Source organism: Brachyistius frenatus, unplaced genomic scaffold (assembly GCF_029030835.1).
Source record: "Brachyistius frenatus isolate BFR_SWC_R1_liver_20210118 unplaced genomic scaffold, ASM2903083v1 Contig_332, whole genome shotgun sequence".
NCBI lineage: Eukaryota > Metazoa > Chordata > Actinopteri > Embiotocidae > Brachyistius > Brachyistius frenatus.
The window spans coordinates 126,866-150,686 of record NW_027210931.1 but is presented as its reverse complement, the minus strand read 5'-3'; the positions used below and the strand labels follow the sequence as shown (position 1 = coordinate 150,686).

The window sequence follows — 23,821 nt, the reverse complement described above, 5'->3', positions numbered from 1 at the left end:
ACCCCACCCACCCACCCCACCCCACCCCACCCGGGTAGGTTTCTGCTCAAAAACAAGTGGACCGCGGAGCAGCAGAGAGGAGGATCATGTCAGAGCGACGGAGGGAGCGGAGCTGCACTGATCGGGCTGCAAAGATTCGGGATGGCACGGTGGACCGCCGCGGGGAGATTTCTTCCGAGGTAATGGGAGCCCGAGGCAGCTTCTTCCACGCGATAACCGGTAACGAGTCACCTTGCAGCACGCTGTCACAAATGCAAGAAAAGCTCACGCGTACTAATAATATGCGGACTCACCATTAGACTCGATTCGCCCCGTGCTGTAATGTTTTACGAGTTCAACTCCAGCGTGAACGTGTCGGCTTTTATATTTACAGTAAAAAAAAAAAATTAAAAAAAAATGAAAGCCTATTTTCTGAGGAAACCAGTGAGAGCCACATGTCTTGCCTTAATGCTGAGGGGAAACTAAGTGCAGTGAGGGGGGCGGAGGGAGGGAGGATTAAGTATTCAGATCCTTTACTTCAGTAAAAGTACATGTGTAGATACTCAAAAAAAAAAAAAAAAAGTCCTGCTTGAAAAACCAAGGAGGTAGACGAGTATTAGCAGAAGAATTAAGTATTTGAATAAAAGTAGGATACTGTTGTTGTTTTTTTTTATCCCTCTGACTGATATTATATGACATCGTTAGATTATTATTACTTTGTTTAAGCAGCATGTTACTGTTGTAGCTGCTGCAGGTAGAGCCAGTTTGAACTGTATTATATCCCGTTTTATATCCAGGGACAGCGGATACATGTTGATAGAGAGTTGTCGGATGATTACTGGGACAGGAAAGAAGAAAAAACGAATTTGTGATTCAAAAATCTGTTTTCAGTTTTCTGACTTGGGAGAATTTTCTTAAAATTCCTGATTAAGATATTGCGTCATATTAATATTTAGGTGAAATTAAACTTGAGAAGTTTAGTGGGAGGGGGAAATAACTCTTCGGTGGAGACGTTGGCAAGTAATAATCATCTGAAATGTGACCTCGACTACACACTGCTGTTTTCAAGATGCCTGAAGCCAAAAAGGTTGGAAACTTTGACAATGTGTCATATTTTAAAAGCTTGTTATCCAATCTCTGTCATCAATGGCGTCAAATCTTCATCTGAAAAGTAACTGAAGTTGTAAAATAAATGTAGTGGGGCAGGAAGTACAATATTTTCCTGTAAAATGTGAAGTGGAAGAACAAAGTCGCATAAATGGAAAGGTAAATTGTACTTGAGCAGTATTTTTTGGGGTAAATGTACTTTGTTACTTTCCACCCCGCCACAAAAAGGGTTCATTCCTCAAATACAGGTTAAAAAAAAAGTTAGTAAATTCTTCAAATGAATGTCTTCTATTCCCACATTCTTTCAACAATTTAAGTCTTTAGACAATAAGATTTTAATTTGTGCCACTGCAATATTTAGTGTTGATTCTTTCCTCCCGTAAAAAAAAGATGAAACGAGAGAAGAGTGTTTGAGCCTTCCTTACGTTGACTTGATAGTGTACTCTGTGTACTACAGATGACCTACCTCACGTGTAGATATAACATGTCAGGTTGTATCACAGTGAGGCCTGCTTATGTTCGGAAGTTGAGTTTAGATACGATGACGTTATCTGAATTCATCCCTTCTTTTCTGAATCCAGTTACTGGTTCGTTTGCGGCTGCTTAATGCTGTAAATGTGGCGCACTTTGAATGTCAGACTGTTTCATTAAGCTTCTGTTGCCACAACGAAAAGAATCCAATAAGCTGCAGCGACTGGGTGTTTACCTCCCATGAACAGCGTCTGTGTTAACATGAGCCGGGCGACGTGGATCATGCTTATGTTTCGCACAGTATAGCGGCACTGAAATTCAAAACCCCTGAACGGAACCGACCTCCGGGCGGGTTTGTGTTATAGATCGAAGCCCGATGAGCAACTCTGCGGTCGTGTTTGTTATGTAGACGTGACTGCATGTTCCAGATAGGGGAGCCAGACTTCCTAACCTTTTCAAGCCAGACCTGGTTTTGGCAAATCACAGTCCAACACCACAAGTTGAATTTTATTGATGTGGCAACTGGGGAGGAATGTCTGGGTGATGCCTGATGTCTGTCAGGCCTTTAAGGATAACGGGGATTGGTGGCCTCTTTTTTGACAGTATTTTTTTATGTGGCCAGGCTGCATTTGATATTCAGGATGTGAAATTTGGCTTCCTGAAGAGGCAGACTTCCTGCTGGTCTATTCAAAAGTGTCTGGGTTCACCAGCTCAGCCAGCAAAGATGGGTTTGAGGTTTTTTTTCTGCTATGCTGTTAAACCCTTTATTTCTATATAACTATGACCACAGCTCGTTATATAATATTTGCATGCGTGCACGCACTTTCCAGCATCCTTTCAAACCGTCTCGTTCTGCAGTTGCTATTCACACTCTATCACTTCCTTACGGTACACACATGGTCTTTACAGAGTCTTTAAAAATGCATGCCTCCCGCTTTCATATTCTCTCCTGTAACAGTTAAATCTCCAGAGACGCATCGATTCCTCTAGTGAATAAGATGATCATCCATTCCCCACGCAGGCATTTGTAAGTCAGCTATTCTGCAAAGCCAGAGGTCTATTTTACCTCGCAAAACAGCCCAACCTATCATTAGATACAAGGGCAGGGACTTCACCACTGGTCTGCTGTGCCCATTATGGAATAACTGAGGGCTAACCACTTATTGAGTGCTTAAAGACTTTGTAAGAGGACACGGAGCAGAAAGGCTGGTTTTGCTGCCGTTGCCCATTACCAGTGTGTGTTTGCTACATTATTTAAGAGGCTGTACTAACCATTTAGTCCGTGACTTTTATTTCCTAAGTAGTGTTTACAGTGGCAATCTAGACCCTCTGAGTGTTTCTGAACTGCTCGGACTGAGATTTGAATGTCGTATTCAGGGAGTGGAGGTATTCTGCGGTGTTTTGTCAGTCTGTACACCACTACTGGTGCAGACTGAACTATATTTTTACTGGTCGTGATCACTAAAGGATAAGTACTTATCCTGAAATATGTTAATATCTACTAGATGGATCAAATTTGGTTCGACAAAAAGAGGTGGTCTGGGTTCCGGATCAAACGGAACCGTAGTTCGGTTCGTTTGCAGTGTGAAAACACTTTAGGACCAATCACAGGAAGTTGAGGCAGTTTATTGTTCCCCATTAAAAAAAAAACAAGAAAAAAAAAAATTAAATAAATTAAAAAAAATCGAAGATGTATTAAACATGAGCCATAGTAGCAAATGGAGAGAGAAGTATTTAACTGTATTGCATGGAAAAATTGAAATGGAGAAGTCTACGACCTTTTTCTGAGGAAAATAGCTGTTTCTTATTTTTTTATTTTATTTTTTTTCATGCAAATGGGAAAAACACGTTTGATTCACACCGTCAAACAAACCAATCAATGGCCAGTCTAGAGACAAAGGTACGTCATGTAGAGTACTTGTAACGTGAAAATAAAACCAACTGGGTCAAATGTTCATGCTGTGAAGCTCGGTTTGGACCTCGGACCAGACTTTCAGGTGTGAAAACGGCCTAATACGGTAAACATCGTATCTGATAAACATCGGCATGTTGACATTGTCAACGAGCACGCTGAGCAAGCCGACTTAAGACTCCTTCTCTTGTTAATTGCTGCCTGGAGGACAAAATGCACAGAATTAAATAGAAAGTGTAGAACTGAGTATACCCATGTCTAATGAGGAATATACTTAAATATGCCCACAGTGCTCTGGATCCATTAAAGTCATTCCTGAAACATCATCTTTAGTATCGTGTATATTTTAGATGTATATAGAAGGGTTTCTGCTGTGCTCTACGTCCCAGTGGTCTGTCGCCTCAGGTTGGTAACGCCAATAATCCCTGTGGATAGGAAGTGGAAAATTGCTGATTTATTAACAGTGCCTGTGTCGTTGCTATGGAAACAATTTGTTTCCGTTAAATTAAATCACGGGGGGTGGGGGGGGGTCCTCGCAGTGTACTGACCCTTTAATATTTGATATTTGAGAAGCCAAACGCTTGATCTGAATCAGTTTACAGAAATAAGGAGAAGGGGTACAGATGTTTTGTCTTTCAGGGAAGTAATCTGATACGATACTCAAACCGAGGCCTTTCTGTCAATTGTCCCATAAGTTTATGTCTCTTTAAGATAGTTAACAGTAATGTTGTCAGCAAACGCTTCATTGCCTGCATCTTTTCTCCTTTGCAGTTCTAAAGATGATCTACCTTTGAAACATCAGTGATCCATTAAAAGATCCTTTAAAGGCCGACTCTCCTGAGTGGATGGAAACACATGACTATGGACATTTATAACAACAAAAGAGGCCTTCTTCGATGCAGACCAGATACTTTCATTTTGACACATTTTTTTAGGAGCTTTTTGCATTTAGCAGATAAATGATGGCCGCACCCTCAGCTCCACAGATCGTGGTGGACAGGGCAAATGGCCTGGATGAGGCAGACTGTGAGGAAAGTGTAGATTTGCCTACAGATGACCATCTCACGACCTTGAAGGCCCTGACGGAGAAATTAAGACTGGAGACCAGGAGGCCTTCTTATCTGGAGTGGAAAGCTCGACTGGAGGCAGAACGCTTCAGGGAGGCCGAAGCGGGAAAAGACCCGATCCAAGTGGAGCCGGAGGGGAAACTGGTCACGGCCAAAGAGACCGTGGTGAGCTCAGACGGGATTCAGTGCAAGCTGCCATCAGGGGTGCTGAAGGGATTCGAAAACATCGACGAAGCTCTCACTTGGCTCCGAAGAGAACTGGTGAGGCGCTGCTTAAATTCTTCATATCGCTTTTCTCACGTATTTGTTTTGGCTGCTTCGTATTTGAAGTGTTGTTCAGCACTTGAGATTAAAAAAAAAAAAAAAAAAGAAGAAACTTCATGCTACTTGGCTAATTAGAATTTAACAATCCACAATGTTCAATTACTGGCCCAAGAATCCCTCGTACGAGTGAGCGATATTGATTGCGACTCAAGCAACAACGTCAGACCAGTTTCTGCCGGTGTAATCATTTTTACTCTGCACATTCAGCCGCGCTTCATAAACTGGGACTGGGCGCACGAAGACGCAGTGACAGAAGCGGACTCGCACTCGCACAGTATGTGGCCGCAAACATTCTGCACAAAGACGGACGAGAGAGATGACTGTGATCTTTGCGCAGACGATTGGACACGGACAGCCGACAAAACCGATCATCCTGATTAAAAAAAAAAAAAGTGTTTTTGGATATCCCACCGAGTTTTCTTTGTAGATTTTGTAACGCAATCGGCACACGAGGTCCATCTAGGCCAGAGGTTCCCAAACTTTTCAGTCCCTTAGCATTGAGCAGCTCGTCTCACCTCTTGGACCTTATTTCAAAGTTCCCCTCAGTCCACTCGCTGAAATTAACAGCCGAGGAGTCCGAATCGGACCGTAAACCCAGCAGTGGTTATCCTGTGTCGGATGTGAAGGAGACGTCCCCCTTCGTGACTAAACACGGGCACATTTTATTTGTAAAATGTTACAAATTCTATGATTAACAATTAATTTGACACAATTTGAACATGATGTGTATATGTAACAAACATTGTTTGTAATAAAATGACTTTTTTTGGGGGGGACTTCGGTCTGTTTGGCCTTTCTGCAAGGCTCCGTGGACCACCAGGTGGAGCGCTGCGTGCCACCAGCGGTACGCGCACCACAGTTTGGGAATCGCTGATCTATGCTGCGTAATATTTTTTTTGCTGGAATTGAATTGTCTGGCGAATAAAATGATGATTTCTGGAAAAGTTGATATTTTTTTAGAAAAATGCCGCTGTCATACGTGTCCTTTCAAAAAAAATAAAGCTGGTGCCAGCAGTCAGTCATCCCAGCAGAAAGACCGAAAACAGTGAAACGACTCGCGTGGTTTTGTTCAAAGATAACAAACTCTACCGACACTTGAGTTTTGGTGTCGACTGAACAAACGAGATGCGCGTGAAATGACTTTGTTTCCTGCCTTTATGCCGTGCTGCTCCCCCGTTTATTTCCCCTTCGTCTCCATCTTCTCTTACGCAGACCGACATGCGCCTGCAGGACCAGCAGCTGGCGAGGCAGCTCATGCGGCTCCGCAGCGACATCAACAAGCTGAAGATCGAGCAGACGTGCCACCTGCACCGGCGGATGCTCAACGACGCCACCTTCGGCCTGGAGGAGCGGGACGAGCTGTCCGACCTGCTGTGCGAATGCCCCGTGACCCCGGGCCTCGGCCTCTCGGCCCCGCTGAGACTCATCGGCGTCACCAAGATGAACATTAACTCCCGCCGCTTCTCGCTCTGCTAGTGGCAACGATCAGGCAAACAAAAATCCTGAACACGCACACACAAAAAAATAAATAAACTTTAATATTTACTTTGCTCCAGTGCCAACACGCCAGCCGCGGTCATATATCAGACAGTGGTGAAATGAACCACATCGTTGGGAGAAAGATGTACAGTCCCTATAATCAAAGAGAGATTTAGGTCATGTATTTTACTTACGAAGAAGGTTTTGACTTTAGTCCATATATAGTGTTTTTGCTCCTAAACTTAAAGTGGCAGCTAAATACAGCAACATCTGTCTTAAAACCGCAGCACATTTCAGACCTTTAGGCCATCGTGACTTGAAACGGAGTACTTGCAGTTTTTACACTCACGTCAAGCAGTTTCTGTTGACTCTTCATCAGCTTTATCATGACCGATGACCTGATGTATTTCCATCTACATTCTCAGACTGACGCCAAAATTGGTCACAGATATTTAATCATATTTTGACAACATACACTAGAAACTCTACTCTGTATGAAGCTTCCGGTGACGGTCAAGAATGGTCTTTGTTCCATATCCTGAATGTTAACACAAGTGTTTGCGCTTTCAAAAAGATGCCTTAATAGTGATTCAAATTGGATACTGTATACGCAATATATATATATATCTTTGATTTAGACTCAATGTAGAGAGCTTTGTTTTTGTAAAATATGATGGCAATGATGTATTATTTCTAATGAGTGTCAAACTGCACTTAGTTTCAGAACTCGTCATGGTTTCTCGTCCTTTGCTAAACTTCTCTAACTGAGGCTGTCTTGCACAGTCCTGAGCTTTGCCTTTTGCCGTAACAGTAAACATTTAAGATGCCATTGTCTGTTTGAAACAATAACATGTTTTTGTTTTATGGATAAACACTGAATTATAACTCCTCCAGACCTCCGTGAGCTCCCAGTAACGTGATTATGTGGATCTTGTTATGGCCCTTCTCCTTGTTGTGTTTGGAGTTGCGGTTATAATTGGATGTACTGTATCATTGGAGGCAACATTGTCTTTCCAAGAAATTGGGTTTGCATCTGAAGAATAAGCATTTGAAATTTGAGGCCACACAGAGGGAAGCTGAAGATGCCCCCTCCTAATGGGCCAGACATACTACAATACAAAATCCCAGATCCTCACACACACCTCGACAGAAGACTTATTAAAAACCACTTCTGAAATGAGGAGAATTACTGCTCCTATTGTTCCAACGTGATATGACTTACTCTCTGTACAAACACAATCCTTGGCCTTTGTTTCTCTTAACGCTGTCTCTCCTGAGCAATAAGGGTATTAACGCCTGGCAAGATATCAACTGCTTTGTCGACTTGGCACTAAACCTTATAATCAACTAGTACATACCTGAAAACTGGTTTGTTTAAAAATATATATATATATTACATTTTAAATGGCTCATTTGTATGTTTTTACACAAATAAATAAATCGATCAAGATATCAGATTTGTGACTTTTTCGGCCTCTAAATTGCTGCTATCGCAACAAATTCTTACGAGTGGCTCTATATTTACTTGTTACTCAAACCCGGGATAAGAAGGAGTCTTTTTATCGGTATACTTTGTGTTAAAGTGCTAACTGAAGCACAGGCAGATCTGCAACGAAGATGCTTAAAGACACTGAACCTGTGATTTACTGGGAGGTAGGAGGCTGTTTACATCGTCGATGCTTTCAGGCTATTAAAGCACGACGAGATACTGTCGTGGCGTTTCAAGGCTGGAGGCTTCATTAAAGAAAATATCCTGCTGTACATTACAGTATTCACACCTGCTCTTACTTTTGAAAGAACTGTTTCAGGATTTCTTGTCATAGCAGACGTACAGTACTTTAACAGGAATATTTGGACATTTTGGAAAGTTGCTAATTTGCTCTTTAACAGACATTTAGATGGGAAGATATCGTTGTCACACCCGTCCTGTCAACAAGCTACGGCCAGTATCCAGTTAGCTTAGCTTAGCATAAAGTCAAGAAAAAAACAACAAAAAAATGGGGGTGGGAGGGGGGGGGAAATCTCACCACTGCTATCAGTCTCCTTACTCCCCACAAAATGTCAAATTATTTCATTAAGGCCAATGAAATGAATATTCCCCTCTTTCTTAAAAAAAAAAGAGACCTCTGCAAAATAGCCATTATCTAAACACACGGCAGAGGAGCAGTTTCGGGGTACATGTGAGGACAGGACTTTAGAGGGGGGTGGGGGGGTCACGAGCGTTTGCATGCGAGAGTCAAGTGTACGCCTTTCGCTGCCTGAAGTGTCATGTTTTGCTGAGCCTGAGATTTTCATGCATGAGCTCCAGCTTTATTTGGGCTTATTGCTGCTGAAAGCCGCAACTCTCTTTCCGTGAACGGCTGCCAAAGGGGCCATCGCAAACACTTTCTAACAAGTTGGTGCTGACCAAGATGGTCTCATTACAAGAGTTTAAAAAAAATATATATATATATATTGAAATAAAATGCTGTAAACACAAGTTTGCGAATGGAAAAAACAACCCCTGCTTTGTGATTGTTAAGACTCCAGCTCTGCCCAGAAGCTTTCCCCGGAGTTCACCATCTTATTAATTTCATGCCTAAACCAGCTCATTAGCATGACAAAATGACGGGCATAAAAGCAGGCGAGATCTACTTGACAGGCATAAAACAAAAAAAATCAGGCACTACATCAGCAGCTGAAGCATGGAGACGAGATATTGTACGCGCGTTGTGAAAATAAGGCCACGAAAGTTAAATGATATGTTGGTTTTGGGGGAATTTGGTTCCCAATTATGAGAAATAATGCTGTGTCTGTACTCTACAGAGATTTTTTATGAACACTGAGGACCAGAAGCTTCACCACTGGAAATGTAAGCTGCCGTCTCGTTCCAGGAATATAACAGATGTGACACCGCAGAGAGAGAGCGAGAGAGACACTTCTCACCATGACGAAGCTGCAAACTCAAGCATGAATAGCTGACAGAAAACTCACCAAGGTGAACCACGGGGTGAAGACGGGCGAGAATATCCCAGACTGCATCTCAAGCCGAGGTTTTTGCGTAGGAGTGTCTCGGCACATCTCATCTCGAGGATTCACCTTGAGGACGAGACGTTTAAACACCACAGCCCACAGAAGAACACAACAAACACACAAAGAGGGTTGAAAGACGGTCTTTCGTTTGATGGGTTACTCACCATTCTGGTTTTTTTTTTTTCTTTCTCCGATGTGATGAAAGAAGTTCCCACTCTGTCATTTGTGACACTTTCCAGAGCAAAAATGTTGCTTCACCACTTTAGTATCGATTCACTAGAAATCGTATTAGACTATTGCTATTTTGAATGGTGTGGAAATAAGAACTGCAGCAGGCAGTTCTGACGGAGAAACGAGACGGACAGCAGACTTCTGGGGCTTTAAGTTTGAGCACACCATGAAACCCCCTGAAGTGTCGACTCCGATTCTCACTGTGCCGGGTGTTGGAAAATAGATTTACAGGTTTGAAGAACACTTTAACCAGCCCTTGAACACATCTTAAACATGTCCATGAGTGGGGGAAAAAAATACCAGCTTTTACACCGTAGTGTGGAAAATATATTTTGTGAAAAGCTCCTTCCAGGCAGATTCTTTTTGAATTCGGTGTTATGTTGTGAACTCAAGACCTGGAAGTGAATCACAGGTTACTGGGTTCCCTCTCAAATCTACTTGGCACAAGTTACCTTCTATTACGTGCAATGGCCGTGACCCGGGTTGGGACGCCCTAAGAAGAAATACAGATATAAATAAATGGATGAATACCAAAATGGATAAATACATGCAAAAATACATAAAGAGACCGAAACTTAGAAATACAAAATTAGCCTAAATAAGCTAATGCACACACTCAACGCAGTAGTTTATGTCCTTTTTTCACAACTAACATATTTTCCTCTATACATTAAATTATTTGTATTTATACTCAAGTGGTTTTGTGGAAGTTCCTACTGGTCCATTCAGGTTCAGGTTAAATTAACCTCGACCAGTAACTACAGCTTACAAAGCCGAGGCTGATTCTCGTAGCATCATTTGACTTTATTCCTGCGAAACTTTAACAAAACTCAAAAAATAACCTATAGATTTTTTTTAATTTTTTTTTTTTTAAGGACTAATCTATCTGAATGGGCCTGTCGCAGCCTTTTACGTTGAATTCACTCATCATCTTACAGTAACGCCCACCTCATTTTTCAATGTGAAGCATGCAAGGTGATGGAGGCACTGCAGGGGCTCTGGTCGTTTGTTGTGCGGATAATTGGCAAACTCTTCAGAAACAGCATGGGATCTTCTAATGACTTAATTGGACCAACTGATCTATTTAATAATTACTTGCTGCAAATGAGACGCTGCACTGAGTAATTCTCAGTTCAGTCTGAAATTGGATTAAGAAGAGAGTTTACAAGAGGCCACGTAGGATTCCTTCAAGCACTGAGAAAACACGGTTCAATTATACTGAAGTCATGTCAAAAACAATCAAGTTTCTCTTCTGTAGCAAAACAGTGAGGCTACATTTTGACAAACGGGCACGGCTAAGCAGCCATAGTGTGTTACAGTGTGACGAGGGAAAAAAAAAAAAAAAAAAAGAGCACTCGGGTTATCTCATTCTTCTGTTTAAAGCAGACAGCGTCTCAAGCCGAAGAAGTCACCCGAGCCCGGGTGTAGTGTTCCACTCAGCCCTCCAATACCTCCGCTGCAATCCCACAACCCAGACAACGGACCGATTCCAGTTTGTTTCGTATTCGTACTCACCCCGAGATAAAGCATCTAAAAGTAGATCTGTGAGGAACGTGGGAGGAAAACCCCGCTGAGGGGCTTCGGAGAGCGGAATGTGCTCGACTCGACCCCGTCCTGCCCAATTTCCCATCCCCAAGACTCACAAAACTAATCCCTCACTTTAAGGGCCTTCATCAGCATCCAGCGTGATTGCTTTGATGAAACTCGGAATGAAGGTCCGCGGCAGCTTAGGTGCATCCGAGCAAATGATCGGTCAGAGGATCATAATCAGATTACAAAACCTCCACCTCGTGTGTCAGTTTTGCTGAATGAAAGTCAAATTAAATGAGGAGGTTAATCTCACTTCAAGCTGGGCACCGGTGAATGCCGATAATGCAGCGGACAGCGTGTACGGGATTAGACCATCGTTTCCTATGTGACATCGGGATGCTTGTAATTTTGCAATATCAACATCCATCAGTTTAAATTATGTGTTATTTAATAACCATGATTTGCTGAACAACTGTAGTAACAGTCTGTAATTAGCTGTCTGTGTCTGACAGACAGTTGGCAGCAGTACTGCAGTGTAAAGGCACATTGACAAATAAATGTGATGTCACAAGACGCAACAAGATGACCTGCATGAGAAGACCAAATATCAAAAATCATAAATTTACATCAGCCGTCAACTAACCGGCTTTGTCACATACAGTCCTCATTCAATTGCTTTAAATGAATGAGAATGTGTTTTTACAGCATTTCCTTGGTCAGTTTGAATAAGGCAAATATATATAGATATATATATCTATATATAAATGAGTAAAAACTGATAACAAATGATAAAGTAGTACACAAATCTTACAGAAAAACAAAATGATATATGTAGCAAAATGTTACACTCTCACAGCAACGCACATTGATGTGAAATAAAAGATGAAAACCAAAGTTCTCCTGGTGGATGAAGCTGATCGATCTATAGAAATACAGAAGCACAAACCACTACGGCCTCAGTCTCAACCTTGTAAAACATGCACAGAGTCCTCTCCACAGTCTTTGAGGCTATTCAAAGAGAAATACTCTGAAAGACTGCCGAGTTCTGCTACATAGCTGATAGCAGTGGCAGATACTGCCAATAAACGAGTACAAAACCAAACAGCGGTTTTTTTTCTAAATAAATCGCGACTGTGAATCTGTGTGAAATGCAAAACAAGCCAACTAACCGCATGTCATCTACAGGGACTGCGTAAGTGCATTTGTTGAATTAATAGTTACAAGCTGAGGTTTCCTTGAGTTTGTAGGGACTATGAGATGTCCTCTTGACAATTAGAGGAAATACAATTAAAGGGATAGTTTGGATTTTTTTTTTTGAAGTATGAAGTCATTTTCCATAGTCGCTGCAGTAGAGGAGGGTCGCCATGTCCCCAGTATGGAGAAGCTGGCAGCTGTCAAGGATGGAAGCCAAGTAATGTACTGCTCTGTATTAGTTTAAGTATATGCCATGTTTAGAATATTTTCACTGCTTTATCTTGCCGTCAGACAGCTCTTTCTGATGGGGAACTGAAGCCATTACATCTCTCTCTTCAAACCCACCAGACTCCCCTGACAAAATCTGTCATTTTACCTCAGAGCACTGGAGTTTCTGGTGCTACTGCTTCGATCGGTTACGTTTGTTTGCATCATTGCGTGTCTTTCATGGGGCTTCAACAGGTTTGTTCAGTTCCAAATATACACCTGCTTTCCAAATATGCCGACCCCCATCCACTGCAGAGTAATACACTATTGATAAGAACCTCATACAAACCCATTTAAGCAACAAAAAAAAACAACTATCCCTTTAACCAAATCTTAGGTCAGTGCTAAGGACCACCTTCATCTGATCCATTCAGCTCACACCTAGTGCTCATTTGAGGAGTGGCCATCAGTTCATGTCTTCAGCTCTTCTACCTCCCTTTGTTCCCCACGTCAGGGTGTCACTCCCTCCTGGTCCATACTACAGCCCAGGGCTTCAATGTCATTGCTGATATCGGTGATCATCCGGTCCCACTCGTCCCCCTCGGAGGCCTCCTGGCCTTCGTCCGAGGCCGTGCTGTCTCCGCTTCCTCCCGCCGCTCCGTTGCCGTTGGTGGTGGAATCGGAGGCGGAGCTGGCTGTGCGCCTGTAGCGACCAAAGCTGTCGGTGATGATGCCTCGGCCGTCCTTCACACCGATTGTCTCGAGGAAATTCTCAAAGTGCTGGCTGTCCTTCTCTGGTATGAAGGGACGCAGGCCTGCAGGGGAACGGAAAAGCTTAACTCATGCACACTTTGGCACTCATCACCAGGATGAAGCTGAATTTTATAGTCAATTTAAATGATCATTAACTGTTACATTTGTCTTTTTAAGCACATAGTAACGGGCACTCACTTGACATCTGGTTATATTGACATAAATCTGTAATTGATGACAGTTTGAAGTTGGAATTTGACTCATTTAGTATTTTCTGTGCTTTTTTGCCGGATGTACTATATTAAATAAAAAGAAAAAGCCTGGGCCACATTTTTCATCGATTAGTTTTTAGTGGATTCACGCAAACCTAGATTCACTCAGACAAAGCATTATAATCTGGAAGAGTGTCTGCTTCAATTAACACCATTTCTATGATATAAAAAAACAAACAGCATACTGATCTTTCTCTCTGACCGAATGTTGTGCTTGGTGATGGAGACGGAGCGACACGTAGTTATGAAAGAAAGGTGAAAGAGGGGCTGTACCAAGTAGGAGGAATTTCCTGCTGTCACCATAGAGTTGTCGCAGATTAATGCAGAACTCGTGAATGGAGGCCCCGTTTCGGTATTCATGGAGCAGAGTAGCGAACTGCTGGATCTCCTGTGATGACAGCTTTGTCCGCAGCTCGAAGGGGAAGAAAAGGATATTGAAAAATCAAAAAGGAGACTCAATAGAACTTAAAAGGAATTTGTCTGAGAAAAGCTTTCACTAGTTTCATTCACACAAAACAGAAACGTTATATACTGTGGTCATGTAGTCCTGCAACAGCTCAGCAGCTGTGGTACTGAGCTCTCCTTCGCTCGCGGTCTTCGTCTGAGGAGAAGCCGGGGTGGAAGCGGGCGGAGAGTTTCCACCCGTCTCCGAAGTCACCTGGAAAGGACTGAGAGAACCCACCCGTTGGAAATCACAAACAAAAACTGAACCACTTTCAGAGATTAGTCTAAATACGTCTTCGTCACTGAACTCGAAATGAAAACATATTGTTGAGGTAGGACTTGAACTGAGTACTTACAATGTGCTGGCTTCCACTTCAAATGCCTCTTTGACATCCACTTTGCTTGAAGAGTCATCTTCAAAATTGACAAATATTTACAGGTCCATAAGCAGTGCTGGAATTCCACTCCGTTTGGCAGTAACTAATTACTTTTTAATTATTTTTTTTAATAAATAACGCAATTGCAATTATTGAAATTGAGGCAAGTTTGTTATTTGCTCCTTTTGTCTTGTGTGTAAATAGTAATAGACAGCTGCAGACAAATGCAGTTCACTCCTCCAATTCCCTGCCTGCCCCCGACCGCGGTGAAGCTGCTTGCACTGTGCTGCGGTGCGGTTAAGATTCCAAGTGGTCGGCAAGTACCGAGTGACACCGGACGGAGACCTTCGCACGCACCTTGACGCCATGTCTGTCCGCCCGTGGAGCGCGACGGACAGACAGACACGAGACCCTCGGCAGGGAAAAACTCACGAGTAATCGGTAGAGTTTGTTTTGCTCCAGAGAGCAATTTAGCTTGGTTTCCTTACCACTGTACAGAGAAAGGTGTCTGGTGGGTGTAGTTGCGCCATCAAAAATGGCTCTGTCCAAGAAGTCGATGGTTGATTCGGTGTAAACAATCTGAAAGACCTGGCTCAGCAAAAGACACAACTCCTCTGCTGCCGCCTAAAAGACAAAAGAAAAAGTTAGCAATTAACAAGGGATTTTTGGAACCGACATAAAAGCATGAGGAATCTCTGGCCTGAAGTTGATTCAGGTTGCATTCTGAGACTCATCAGCATTGCGGTACGGCTCAGAGCCAACATCGAAATCTATGATGTAAAGCGCCGCTGTAGCTAAAAATATGCTTGTTGTTAGCATTACATGCTAAATATTACCTTATTATCAACAGCCAGCACCAGCAGACAGCAGACCTCCACCAGCACAGCTCCACTCTCTGACAAGGAGCTCAGAGTTTGGGACTTATTGAGATCAGGACACGAGCTGGGACAGGGAGAGCCCCCTGACTCCTGGGCTGAAAAACAAAGGGAAACACATGCAGCTAAATTAGTCACTTGGTACTTCAGCAATGAAATAAATTCTGAAACTTCACTTTAATATCTCAACTGTCACAGGGACGTGTGTGTGTGTGTGTGTTTTTTGTACCTGTTTTTATCACCACAAGGTGCAATGAATCATCCCTGATGTAGGAGACGGCAGCGATATCATGGATAGGCACTCTCAGGATGATGTCTTCTCCATCACGCCACACAAGCTTGATGTTGTATGCCGACAAGCTCACCACTGCATCCTGCTCTGACGTCAGCTGGCCTGCCAACTGATGGGACTTCTGGAAACCGGAGCGTTATTTACTCGTACCAGTTGGTTTCAGCTTGAAACGATTTAACGTAAACATCCTTCATTTGTCGTGTCAGTAAATGTAGAAATGATCTAATTTTGACAGATGGTGTAATTTCAAACACATTTTTAAAAGAATGATGAAGACAGAGAGACGGTGAATACAACTGACAGGATGAGGTTAAATCCTCTGACTCGGATACTTACTCTTGCATTGTCAATGAGCTGCAGGACTTCTGTCCTACTTGACGGGTTCAAGTATCCTGGAACTGATGTCAGCTGCCCCAAATACTGCACGGGACAGAACGTGTACACACTTTTTTTTATTACAGAAAGCTGTAGAAAAGTCCAAACGATAAAACAGGACCTGATATGTCAGAGATCAAAAGATTTAGAGCTGCAACGATTCGTCAATTAATCAGCCGTTCAAAAAATGAAGTGGAAGCTCAAGATAAGAATTTGCTGCTTTACCTCTCCATATCAAGGATTATTTGCTTTATGCTTGTTGATCAGACCAAATAAGAAATTTAATGAGTGCTTCATGGACCGTTTTGGAAGCTCATAAAATATAATCATTGATGGATTAATTAATAATCACAGCAATCGTAAAATTTAAGACTTCCAGCATTTCCTCACAATTGAATAGTACTGAAACATGAGTATATGGGCAGGGGCCTTGCATGTCTATGAGTCACGCTCACTTTGACTTCCTTCTCGATGTAGTCGTTCAGCAGGATGTCAGGGTCGATGCGGTGGTCAGGCTGAGAGAGTGAGAAGGTGCGGAGGGCCCTGCGCTCTGTGGCTTTCTCCTGGGCCTTCTTGTCCCTCCCCTTCTCCCCTTTCAGGAAGACTCGCTTGAACGGAGACACGATACCAGGCTATTGAACAAAAGATGAAGAGAGCGGGGGATGAGAGGAATATGGAGATTCGTGTCCGTGTTGTAGTCCATCAGTAACTCGTGTTTCTATTGTCAGGCTGCCTTGCTCGGTTTGTGTGGATTCACACGTCGTGGCATGCTACGTTCTGTAAATTATAAACTTGCATCAAACTGATTTTCTGCAACCCCAATGTAGGCATAACGAACTATTTTATCCATAATATGTAATTTAAATAAGCCTGCAACAAATGCAGCAAAAGTATTAATGTAACCTCAAAAGAAGAACATGAAACATCTGTTGACAGCGCTGCCTGCATGCCTTGTAATTTCTGCTGACTCTGCTTGCCCTCTCTGTGCTGGGAGCTGCAGAGTAAGACGCAGCCCTCCGTGTTACTCACTACGAGTTCCTCAAATATCAACATTTGCATTTGCAAACTCTACATTTTGCAATAACGCTGTAAAATATGGAGAATCATGCCTCTAGATCGTAACCATTAACATCAACAATAAAACAACAACCAGGAAAAATAGAAAATAGAAAAACAAAAAAGTTGTTTTGCATTTACTTTACTTCATTACTCTATCAACTCTTCGCTCTCGTCACTTGGTAAACTAGCAGCAAGAATAACTGACAGAAACCCTGACATGCAAAAGTCTCTGCGCGAAAAAGAAAAACAGCCTGTATCTAGAATGAAAGCATTTTCAACACCGTACCTCGTTGTCCATGAACCCACGCCGCTGGAGGACCGGCCTACTCGACAGCAAGTTCACAGCCTGAGCGCCTGATGCTGCAACGCTGTCTACACTAGTCACCTGTTGCCTGCACTCACGCACAGTGACAGCTGCCGACTGGCGAGAGAGACGCAAGGCTCAAACAACGAAGCTGCGTATGCGAGGGGTGTGACTCCGACCACCAGCGGAAGGAAAGTGTCTTCGACTTCATATTTGAGCGCAAGAACAGGAACAGGCACCCGCCGCAACTTCCTGTGATGACACGTGCAATCGGTGCTTTGAGTGCCGAGACGCTTCTCTGCAACGGACTTCTCGTGTTGTTGAGAAAAGAAGAAAAAAAAACGCTCGGCAGATGGTGAACGCAGGCGGGACTGCAAATGTGATACATGTTACTTTTCCTCCGCACCTTCACATTGATGCAAATTGCTTCTCTCCAGTCTCTCGGGACTCTGCGACTCAAAGTCTGTACGCATCACTGCAAAACCAAAAGAAACACAAGGACCTTGTATATTCGACTGCGCTTACCGCAGCTGTCACCTCTGCAATGTTGACTGCTAAAGACGTACTTTCTGGTTTCAGACACTACATGATAAAGGTTTATGGAACAACTTTTATTGCAATCGTGAAATCAGTCAAGAAGATTAATGAGCATCATCTAGACGTTTGCCAGCGACAACAGGATGTAAATAAAGTTACCTTTTAATGATCCATACTTCTCAGTAGTTATATTAACTCCATAAAAATCCCTGGTTAAGAAGAAGCACCCATGTTGAATAACTGGTTATGGACCAAAAGGTGCATCTGACTCTTGAATCTGGTTCCTGCCTGATGTGCTGACATTTGATCCGACTTTAAACTCCATAGAACAGCGCGACCTGTAGGACCAGTGCATGCATTATTCAACAGTTTCCCACTACTGGAGACAAGCACATTAACATTTTAGGGCTATTGCTGGTGAAACGCGAGACCAGAGCTACCATCGCTGACCCCAGTGAATGGCCACACGATAACGTACCCCCCCCCCCCCTCCCTAACAAAAGCCTGTTTACAAAGAAGTTAAGTGAGGAAGCTGTATGGCTTCTTTGTGCTGTGATGGCCGGGCAGACATCAACAAGTGCGGGTTGAGTTTCAAACTTTCTCACATGAAAGAACATCGAAAGAAAATGTAGAGCTGGTGTAAGAAAAGATAAAACACTGCAGTGAACCATATTCAGTAAGAACAATCCAGTCCTACACATAATAAGCATTTCATAGTCATGAAATGACCTATTCACAGTGAAGTAAGTATGCAATACTTAAATTTGCATGTGGAGTATCTGTCCTCCGATGTGAAAGAACGATGACCGTGTTTTCCACAGCTGCCCTGATTTAAAAAGCTCCGATCTTTCCCGGCCAACCCAGAAATAAGCTGCAGCACCTCTCTGACATCAAGCTGTTCTCCATTCATGATTTGGTAGCATTTGTAAGATCTTACTGTTCCAACTGGGCTGAAATAAAGTTACTATAATGTGTGTGCGCGCACGACGACAGCAATCACTCTGCTATGTTCCTGTAAGACGAGACTTTAGTTGTAAAACACCTGCCTATTTCACCAATTTCTGACAAGGATGAGGCATGTCACTCTATTATGTTTTATGAAGGGACGAGAGATATCCAAACAGTGAGTATAAAATACATCTGGAACCAAATGCTATCCACTGTCAGCACCAAGTGGCCCAAATGAGAACTGCGTGCACAACAGGGGCGACGTCCCTCGAGTAGGCAGTAGGGAGGGAAGCGAAAAGGCAAAGCAATTATCTGCCATGTGCCTTTACCATGAAGATCTGGCTCCGCATCAAATGGGAGCAGTATCCTGTATGTGGGAGGGAGAGGCCGGGTTGGTTGGCACAACCTAAGTGCTTATTCCCTTCGGCGTGACTGACACCGATAGCCGCTGCCTCCGGTGTGCTTTCATTACCTTTTTGGTGAGAACTGAGGAACACCAGCATCAACCTCACTGTTTGAAATCCAACATTGGGAAACATATTAACCTAATTAATAACACAACACTGGTGGAAGAAGTATCCCAAGTCCTTTACTAAAGCACAAGTTACAAATACCACAAGTTAAAGAACAGCCATCAAAATATTACTTAAGTATTATCTGCAAAATCTGCATAAAATATCAAAAGTAAAAGTACACAATATGCAGTGCATTCTAACTGTATGTGTTTTACTATGATATATATGATGTTTTTGGATTAATACCAGTGCTGCATTAAATGTACATTTTAGTGCTGTATTTATTTAAAGGTTGCAATTATTTTTTTTAACAACTTCATATACTGTTGGTGAACGTAATTCATAGTAATGCATTTATATTCCACAAGATTATCACGTTTGTCTCGTTTCTCCAGAAAAAAACATTTCCCAGCTGGTTCGAGAGGGTTTGAGAAATAATCAATTGAGGCGTAAAAAGTAAGAATTATTCCAATTATTATTCCAATTATTGAATTATTATGAAAAACGAGAAACCAACGCTGTCTGCGGACTAAAAGAACCAAAGTACAACATTTGCCTCCGAGATTCAGTGGAGTGGAAGTATTACATCAGATACGAATACTTAAAGTACAAAATACCTCAACTTTGTATAAATATACCTCTTTTTTTAATCCGACTAATGATGCACAAATTGCCGGAGTACATTTTCACAGCGGACACGAACCACTTTGTAATGAGCGGACGAAGCAAACAGCGCAAAAGTTGATATTATAAAACAACGAAATTAAAAAAAATTAAATAAGAAATAGATAAAAAAATTAAAAAAAATAAAAACATCCCGAATTTTTAATCCTCAATGGAAACGTTTCAAACTTGCTTTAAACACGTCACTCCTTCAGTCAATCTGTCTGCGCTTTACCTCTATTAATATTTATACAGTACGTTTTGTATTTTAATCACTTTATTGGTTCGATTCTTTGTAGAAATGACAGAAAAATCGACGAACTGAGGGCAAACTTTGCTTCACTTGCTTGACCCAGAGTCAGCTAGCGGCTAGCGAGTTAGCACGAAGTCGGCTTGCTGGGGAAAAGTGTGTCATTTCCACGACTTACCTTCTTTACTTTTTTCACATCATCCTCCATTTCTACGTAAGGATTCTCTTCTTCATATTCCGTTTCAGCTCGGAGATATCCAGGTTTAAGGCGACTTTGCCGGAAGCTTTTTTTTTTTTTTTTTCCTAGCCTAGCCTAGTGATGCTCGACTTTGAGCTGACAGCAAAACGCCATCCTTAAAAAAAAAAAAAAAAAAAAATCTTCCCCTCTTACCGTGAAAATGAAAACAAACAAAACGAAAAACAAAACAAAACAACAACAACAAAAAAAAGCCAGTGGGGGGAAAATAGGAGGTTCCACGTGGGAGTTTAAAACAAGGAGTGCAATAGTCTGGAAAGGAGACAAACTCGGACAAAACAGTCAAAACTTTTCAATCGTGCCGCCATTTTGGGCGTCGAGCTGCGGTGACCCAGCATGCTTTGCTTCGGCAGAAACCAAAACAGGCAGCAAGCAGCTGATTTACACGGTGGAGACGAAGCAGCGTGGAAAAAAAAAAACTGTGGTCTCTGCTGCCACTGCAGGTGAACACTTTCAAGTTGGTAATTTAAATAGGAAAATAATTTAGTTTAAAAAAAAAACAATAAAAAAAAAACAGGGTCTCAATTCAGAAATCATTAAAAAAAAAATCATTTGGCTTTTACCTTTGTGAATATATAAGTGTTTTCATTATTTAACTTTTTTTTTATTCTTTTTTTTTACTACTTTTATTGCTTTATTTGTTTTGTTTGCTTGCAGGGTCCTTCAGCTTACCCTTGGTAATAGCTTATTTTATTTAAAAGACCTTAAAATCTTGATACTTATTATTCTTATTCTATTATTTCTATTGTTATCTTATTGCTTCTGTATGCTGCTGTAGCGAAAAAAAATTCCTCTCGGGGATTAATAAAGTAAATACCTACCTACCTACTTCAGCATTGGTTTTCCTTTTGGGAAACCCTTATCACTCTTTGTTCATTCTTAATAATGCACCAGATTTGTAATCTGATTTGTATAAACCTTTGATCAGTCAGTCACAGTCAGATTGGCAAAGATGATTTAGTCACAGTTTCCCTCACTGCTCCATTTTAATAAGTCGTGGATACTGTACAACGAGTTTTAAGTGCCTTTAAAAACAATATCTCGATGACTCACTGTTTACGGTTACTGTTTTCTGTCTGTTTTTATCAGATCAAGACTGTGGACAGACAGTTAAGACGGCAACAGAGAAAGAGGCCGGTGAGACAAGTGTGGAAACATGCACACAGCAGGACGACATGAAAGTGATGAGCAGTCACAGACCAAATCGACTGCACGAGTGCCAGCTAGTGAAGGGTAAGTTCTGCTCAGACATATAGTAACTGCATCACTATTTACTTTTTAATAATGTCTCGGTTATCTGTCTCTATTTTCTTAATAAAGCAGGTGTGTCTGCAGGCGTAGAAAATAACTTGTGATAAGATAATTGCAGTTTTTTTGCCATATCAGACACAAGTTATAATTCAAGCAGAGTAGTTTTATAATGGGGATCTTTAAAGGTTTGTGTCCAAATATAAAAAATACACCTGAATAACTGAAAATTGCAATAAGGGGGCATCATGGGCATGATGAAATACGGTGAAGTAGGATCTGAAAAAGTATTACATTTAGTTATATATTTTGATTTGTGGGGTCTTATTTTAATGTCAATTTCTAAAAAAAAAATTAAAAAAAAAATTCTTTTTAAAAACTATATCAATAAAATGATATATGTACATATAACATTTTAAATTGTAGTTAGTGGTAATGGTTGAAGGAAATTATTGGCACCCATAAGCCATATTAAAAGGTGATTTATTTTTGCCTGCCTAGCCTTTTCTCAGGTTGATTGTCATCTCTCTTTTTTTTTTTTTTTTTGCTGTTTGGGTGGGACAACTTAGACCTTCACATTTTCTATAATTACACAAGTTTGTTTACATTTCATACGGTAATTCTACTGAACAGCTTTGTGGGTGTGCAGGGCTTAGACGAGCTAAGATGTACTAATCACAAGCTATTGGGTCCTATTCAAAAACGCCTTTCTCTTTGTTACGCTAGCAGGGAACATTATACATCACTTCTTACACCTTTGAAGGTGATAAATTGCAGTCACTCTCCTCTGTCAAAAATGTGAGACGGGCATGTACATACACTACTGATATATTGCACTTTCAAATACTATATTTATTTTTCTCTTCTGGGATGAACAGTCTGATATATGAATCTACAGTAAGGCTTAACATTACATTTTCAGCATAATATTTCTCTTTTCATCTAAAAACCAAAACATACAAAAAGAACTTCAGCACCATATGTTATTAATAATACTCATATTGTTCCCAAAAATAGGGCGTAAGTACAATACTGGACATCAGTTTTGCTTTTTTAAAGAACGGGGATTCCATGAAACAATGTACTTACATTTTATATTTAACAACAACAAAGAAATCATTCCTAATAGGTTCTCAGTCACAACATAGGTTGCATGAGTCCACTTTCAGTAAGATGCTACATTTTGTAGCAAAATTTGATTACTAACATTGTGCCAACTTTTGGAATACCCCAGATAAATCATATAGCCTAGGGAGTATCCTGATAGTTTTGTGAAATACACCAACAAGCTAACACAATCTATAAATTGACTGAATATAAACAAAGCAATATTTCCCCACACCTTTGATAACAATTCTGAAAATCAGCAGCAATTAATATGACAACCATAGTCGCTTCATTGGAATATCAAATCCATTTTTAAACAAAATAGTACAGCCAATTCTACAAGAACAACAAAAATAGATACACACAGATTAAGGACATATAGATGACAGGAATTTACAACACAGCAATCACGTTCTATATATATATATTTTTTTTTTTTACCCAAATTCCAGTAGCAGAAGTACATTTGTGCTCCTGTGCGTTTGCTAAAAAGATGCATTTTGTCATCTGCCAGTTTCATTCTCTCAGAAAAAAAAATCCTAGTGCAAATTAAAATCAAAACAAAAGCATACTGTATGCTCAAACCAGGATAATAAACTAAGTGAGTAAGAGTAGAGTAACTGTTGTTGTTTTTTTGAGCAGATTGGAAAATCAAAATGGCACCATTGAGAGTTGAGTTCTGCTGTAAACTGTGTGGATTTGAGCTGTGCTGGCTGTAGAGCACTCGGAGACTGCTAGTTTGTGGGATGCAGGCTCACTCAGTCAACCGGAAGGCTATGCTCTCAGAAAGCCAAAAAAAGTGGACTCCGTGGCCCACAGTCATAGCACCTTTTAAATGCATTTATTCAGCACCAGGTTAGAAACAAAAGAAGAGAGGAAAGTAAAAGAAGAAAATGCACCATTTTATCATCTGAACATACCGCCCCTGTGGTCAAACAGATGGTCATGACACAAAGGTAGAGACTTAAACCAGGTCTAACACTACAATGGCCTGCTGCTACACATTAATGCAGAAATCGGAGGGTTTGTTGTG

General features: G+C 41.4%; 2 protein-coding genes across 4 annotated transcripts; one reads left to right on the top strand and one right to left on the bottom strand.

Annotated features, from left to right (window-relative positions):
* Positions 1–48: 48 nt before the first annotated feature.
* Positions 49–7,789, top strand: fam167ab (family with sequence similarity 167 member Ab). 2 transcript variants are annotated; one of them, XM_069723514.1, is made up of 3 exons: positions 49–179; positions 4,241–4,797; positions 6,073–7,789. In XM_069723514.1, exons 2-3 carry the CDS (start codon positions 4,429–4,431, stop codon positions 6,334–6,336), a joined length of 633 nt encoding a protein of 210 aa, XP_069579615.1. In that variant the 5' UTR covers positions 49–179; positions 4,241–4,428; the 3' UTR covers positions 6,337–7,789. The 2 variants fall into 2 exon arrangements, with proteins under 2 accessions (XP_069579615.1, XP_069579616.1); XM_069723515.1 differs by lacking the exon at positions 49–179 and adding an exon at positions 199–219.
* A 3,794-nt stretch (positions 7,790–11,583) lies between these two features.
* On the bottom strand, positions 11,584–20,591 carry ccm2 (CCM2 scaffold protein). 2 transcript variants are annotated; one of them, XM_069723519.1, is made up of 10 exons: positions 20,356–20,591; positions 16,357–16,533; positions 15,863–15,946; positions 15,464–15,647; positions 15,196–15,332; positions 14,848–14,983; positions 14,339–14,396; positions 14,071–14,206; positions 13,812–13,950; positions 11,584–13,328 (listed from the first exon to the last, which is right to left on the bottom strand). In XM_069723519.1, the coding sequence occupies exons 1-10, from the start codon at positions 20,383–20,385 to the stop codon at positions 13,024–13,026; spliced, it is 1,386 nt and encodes a 461-aa protein (XP_069579620.1). In that variant the 5' UTR covers positions 20,386–20,591; the 3' UTR covers positions 11,584–13,023. The 2 variants fall into 2 exon arrangements, with proteins under 2 accessions (XP_069579620.1, XP_069579621.1); XM_069723520.1 differs by lacking the exon at positions 20,356–20,591 and adding an exon at positions 17,247–17,355.
* Positions 20,592–23,821: the final 3,230 nt, after the last annotated feature.